The sequence below is a fragment of the Miscanthus floridulus genome, chromosome 6 (assembly GCF_019320115.1).
Source record: "Miscanthus floridulus cultivar M001 chromosome 6, ASM1932011v1, whole genome shotgun sequence".
In the NCBI taxonomy this organism is placed as follows: domain Eukaryota; kingdom Viridiplantae; phylum Streptophyta; class Magnoliopsida; order Poales; family Poaceae; genus Miscanthus; species Miscanthus floridulus.
In genome coordinates, this window is record NC_089585.1 from 126,365,729 (window position 1) to 126,371,241 (window position 5,513).

General features: G+C 48.7%; 1 protein-coding gene across 1 annotated transcript; it reads left to right on the top strand.

Annotated features, from left to right (window-relative positions):
* Window positions 1-2,429: 2,429 nt before the first annotated feature.
* LOC136459504 (protein GL2-INTERACTING REPRESSOR 1-like) lies at window positions 2,430-3,405 on the top strand. Its single transcript, XM_066459351.1, has 2 exons — window positions 2,430-2,584; window positions 2,683-3,405. Exon 2 carries the CDS (start codon window positions 2,729-2,731, stop codon window positions 3,119-3,121), a length of 393 nt encoding a protein of 130 aa, XP_066315448.1. The 5' UTR covers window positions 2,430-2,584; window positions 2,683-2,728; the 3' UTR covers window positions 3,122-3,405.
* Window positions 3,406-5,513: the final 2,108 nt, after the last annotated feature.

Sequence of the window (5,513 nt, forward strand, 5' to 3'; positions counted from 1 at the left end):
TCTTTTCTTTGCTTGCTTGGAGAGTTAAAAAAAAAAAGGTGAGACGAGATTGCTAGATTCTTCTCGCGTTCTCCGAGGCCTGCGAGAGTTCATAACGGGCTAGGCTTCTACAGCCCATGAATATGTTATGACGGGCTAGGCTTTTAAAGCCCAGAATTTGTTGGCCCCCATAAAAGCCCGTGAAACAAGGATGCCGACGGGCGAAGAACTTAAGTAGAGCAGTAATGGGTCTATAATAATAGACCTGTTTATGGGTCACCTAACATAATCTGATTCGCCCAAAAACACGATATGCCCCGACAATGCACTGAGTCGGATTCGGGTCATGATTTTCGACTCATGATCTAACCTAATATGAAAGAACTTGACCTTTGCCTGCGACCCTATGTCCAGTCATCGTTGGCGCCACGCTCCCACCACAGGCTCTGCTTAAAGTACTTCAGCCCCTTCAAGCCAAGATCGGAGATGTAGCCTACAAACTACAGCTGCCTGTCTTCCTCCATCCACCCAGTCTTCCAGGTCTCGCTTTTTCTGAAGCTGACATCTGTGACAGCTCCGCTGATTTCCGCCGAGCTTCCCGACCCTGACGATGCTCTGTAGGTGCCGGAGCAAGTTCTACAACTTTGCCTTCATCCCCGTCACAATGGCTCTATACCCTAGCTCCTGATCAAGTGGTCAGGCCTCAATGAATGCCTAGCTACATGGGAAGAAGTGGTCGCCATTCAACAAAGCTTCCCCGACGCTCCAGCATGGGGACATGTCAGATCTCGAGGGGGGAAGGATGTCAGCACACCTCATCTGGGAGACCCAGAAGTCGTGACCAAGCCAAGAAGGGGAATGAGGAAGAGGTCCGGGAGCGTTCGCGTGGCTGGGCCAGAATGGGACTGTAACATTTGCGCTGCCCAGCCAAATAGAGTGGAGGATAAGTACGAAGAGAGTGTATGTGTGTAACAACTTTTGAACCGAGAACAGAATAGTACTCTAAGCCGGACCTCTCTCGGTTCTCTGTTCTTCACACCTCCAGTTCCAATCTCCGCCGCAATTTTGTGGAGATAACACTGGTATGAGATCTGTCGAGCATCGGTGAGGGCTGGAGCCGGCGTGTCACCACCATCACTTTACCCCGCCGCAGCGCTCGCGAAGGGTGATGGATCCCAACGTCCGCACGATGTTCGACGAATTGCTTAAGCGGTTCGACGACTTCGATTCCAAAATGGCGACCACGAGTTGATGTGCGTGAACGAGCTCTAGAACGAGCGAGATGATTGCGTGGCGGTGTTGGAGTCGGTTGATTACTGCTCTGGGACGAGCTCTGGGTACATGTAATTGGCTAATTGCATTTTCTATCCTCTAGAAATTATCAATGTAAACCATGCATTGGGACTGTCCTTAAACGAGTTTATGGTTCTTAACGTCTTTAGGTACGATATATGCGTCTATGAATAGTATATGGAGCCTATGAGTATACGTCTACACGAAGTAGAGTTTCTTTAGATAGCGGCTCCTGCACGATTGGATATTTGGATGGTCTTGGACCACCATGACTGCTACTTAAGTTCGTGCCTCACGGTACGTTGTTCCAGGCCTCGCGCAATTCCTCTCGAACCAGTTGCTGCGCCCGCGGCTTCGTGCTTACCAGGTCCTGCGCTGGACTCACCGACTGCGCGTACAGTTCACTGTGCGTCAGCCGTTTCAGTTCCACCCCACCACATCAAGTTACCTGGGAATTCAGTCAAAGGCTCTGGCCACGCATAAAGGCCAAGCATATGCCGCGGCTCCGTCTTTTTTTCCCGCCACTTGATTAACGATTACTGCTCGTGCCGTGGCAGGCGAGTCAGTATTCATTTATGTGCCTGCGCCATTCACGGACGCGATAATCCGCTCAGGCCGCAGTAATAAGCAGAGTACTAGGGTAGGGATTAGGAACGGGGTCGCCGTTTGATTCAGTGGGGGGCGTTGGCACGTCAGGTCTCAGGTTCAGGTACATGCACGACGACGCTTGTGTTGTGTCTGCTGCTTTTGTGTTGTGTTCAGTTCAGTACCAGTCGATCGGCACGTAGTTCTCCAGTGCGCAGGAATACTGAGAGTGATGTGAGATGTTACTATGATCATGTCAGTCGTTGTAGAGCGGAGCCCCGTGTATGTATAGATGAGCTGCGAATCTAGCTGGCATGCATTTTTCGCTCATCAAGATCGAAACGGGGTTAGCAGGCCCTAATGGTTGCAAGGAGAAGCCGTGGAAAAACTTCTTGGATTAGCCTATAGTTTTCCTTACTTTGAGCTGCTAGCGAACTCGTGTGCTGGCTGACTCAGAAACAGAGTAGCGGCCTCTGGCCTCTGCAATATCTAGACTTGGAGGGAATTGAGCATGATTTAAATGTGGCTGCCTTGTATTAAAGGAAACCAGCTCCTCCTATCATCCTCTTCCTCAACCCTCCCTCATCATTATATAACACAAGGATCAGAGCTGCTTGACAAACACTCACACCTAGCAAACAGCTGCACGCAACCAGGTGGAGAGCTCCAAGCCACCAGCATGGCCTACTGATCGCTCTCTGCTCACATCGTTCAAACTTCGTCCAAGGTAATGCCTAACGCATGTTGTTCCGTTCAAATGTACTGTAGCATGGTGTGTGAGTTGTATGTGACGCTAATGAACATCGTGTCAACCGTGCGTCTCAGCGATCGGAACCCTGTGCGGCGGCGGGTCGCCGGAGGTACGGTGACGATGAGCAGGAACAACGGCAAGGCGTCGAAGCTGGAATTCCTGAGGATGGGCCTGTCGAGGGCGAGGGGCGGGACTTCGACGACGGCGCGGCCTGGCGGGGAGAGCCGGAACAACGGCAGCACGACGTCGCCGCGCCGGGTGTCTTCCTCGTCCTCGTCCACTGCGTCGCCGCCGAGCTCGTGCGTGTCATCCGAGGGCAGCCCAGACGGGGCCGCGGCCGCGGCCGCGCCGCCAGTCGTCGGCGGCGCGGCGCCCATGGTCCTGGCCGGGTGCCCCCGGTGCATGATGTACGTGATGCTGTCCCGGGAGGACCCCAGGTGCCCCCGGTGCCACAACGCCGTGCTGCTCGACTTCAACGACGGCGACCAGCGCCGCCCGCGTCAGCGCCGGTGAAACCACTGCACCCCACGCGCGATCCAGCTGATCTATCGGATTCGAACAGGCTGCTGCTGAGCTGAATTCGTTGTTGCCTTCAAGTCGTCGTCGTCGTCGTAGCTTAATTTCCCATTCGCGATCGAGTTTGTTTCGATTACCAAAGGAATTATTGCATAGACCTGTTCCTTCCGAGCGGCACGGTGTGTCAAAGGGATCGGTCTAGGTAATAATTTCATGCTTTGTTAGACACAATAATAATACTCGCGCTGTGCTAGTGTTCCTTATGATAATCTTGTGCACAAGTCTATTCTGATGAGCATTGTTCTATTTTAATTGAAGTAAGTAATTACGCTCTTGTCCTACCACATCGACATCGATCTTTGCTCATAGTACCGCATGGTGCATAAATATGCTGCCGCCGCATGCAATGCGATTGATGAAATGCATGTGCATTGCGGTGCAGTAGTGTAATAAGTGTTGCCATGACAAAACTGAAACTGCATATGCACTTACGCAGCATGTGGATGGATCTGAAAGGAATATGGGTAACTTCGATATGTTCAGAGAGGTCCAGTATGATCGCCGATGCAAAAATCTCTCCTGGGGCCAAACCCTATAACGAAAATCCACGAAGCAGTCAAAATGTAGCTCGGTTATCTTGTTCAGTTCACTGCTTGCAGTGTGTGAGAGGTGATAGCTGAACTCCATGGAATTAGTCTCATATGCGAACTAAAGTACCGGATTCAATACAATCATTCAAACCGATAAACTTATAAACACAAATTGAGGATTGTAGGTCCATTGGTTAGGTTTTTTTTTTTTTTTTTTTTTGCTGTGGTGGAACTTGTTCATCCGGATTCAAGCTAGAGGCTCAGCACCAGTTTTTCTATATTTTTTTTAAGGAATCAGCAACGATATTAATTTAGTGGCAGTCACATTAACATAGGGCGTATGCATGTACGTTTGCATGAATAGTGTACGTGATTGTTTATGTGTGTGTGTGTTTGCACGTATTGTATTTTGAAAAAAAAATTGTTAGCACATGTTTTGTAAAAAGGAACTTGTGAACGTGCTGTACAAAGGCCATACTTGTGCGGACAATCATGTGAAGTCATGAACAATGCTTAGCAGGTGTACAGTCGTTGGCTGATGGACGATGTGACTCCGCGGCACCTTAAGTCCTCCGAAACTGTCTTATACATACTCAACTCAAATAGTACTAGCATAGTGTTTTTTTGGTCCTTTAAAAGGTTTATGATTTTTATACGTTATCTACCTAGAGGATAAAAAATCAACAAAACTACAAAAGTATAATCACTTAGTCCAGAAGTACGATAATTTTTTTCTCAGTCATGCAAAAGGTTTGTGTGTCTTTGTATTAAGATAGAGAAAATTTTTAATACAACACGCCTTAATGACGCCCTAGAAAGCTAGAAGAGTTGTACATAGACGCTCAGATCCTCCCTAGTATACAATAATTTTCGAGTTTTGTCTTAAGTTTAACCAAGTTTATTGGAAGAACTATTAATATCTACCATATCAAAGAAGTAAACTATGCAAATATAGTTCGTAATGGATCCAATGATACTCATTTGATGTTGTAAACATTATTGTTATTTATTAGAAACTTAGTAAAAGTTCAGGTAATTTAACCTTTGGCAAACTTAGAGATCCATATATTTTGGGACGGGGGAGATACCGTTAAAGATGTACCGGCATGATAGTGTTATACTAGTACATTGTACATTCTTTAATCCAAAAGGTTGGAATCATGCATGAGGCCGGTTCTCTTTGTTTAAAAGAAAGCGAAAAAAAACCTTTGAGACTGTCAACTACTCCATTATGAGTATTGAGTAACTTGCAACTTGCAAGGTTGCGACATGTAACCCTCTGGATGACGAATGCAGTGAGTTCCTGCTGCAGTCCAAAATGAAACAACGAGAGCAGTAAAACAGAGAATGACTTTGCAAGCTGATCCTGATAGCGAGGAGAAGCAAGTATCTTGGGATTTGAGAAGAGGAAACATCAGCCGAGGTCAGCCTCGGGCAGGTGGCCAGCTGGTTCCCTTGTGTCCCGAAAGTGATTCGCCCTGCGTGCGAGTGCGACAGTGAGAAGGAAAACCTCGAATCAGAAATGCCGAGAAGGGAGATGCTGGGTGGTTAGGGTCATTGAAAGGGAGGCCTATTGCCGATTAATTCGCTCGTATAAATGCCCGAGTAATTGGAGACAGTTGTGCTGCTGCCACAAGGGGGATGGGGGCGGTGTCAGCCGGGCGATTAAACCCCCAACCCTTTCGCTTCAATGCCCCGCCCCTGCTGCCGCAATTGGCAGCACACCAACGCACAGCGCAGCTGCTCCCCCCGGCCCGCTTCCCTCTCTGCTCGGCACATCAGCGGTGCCCGGCCGGTGG

What these genes read in the sequence shown, in the direction of transcription:
- LOC136459504 (XM_066459351.1), top strand. Translation starts at nt 2,729, where the DNA reads ATGAGCAGGAACAACGGCAAGGCGTCGAAGCTGGAATTCCTGAGGATG.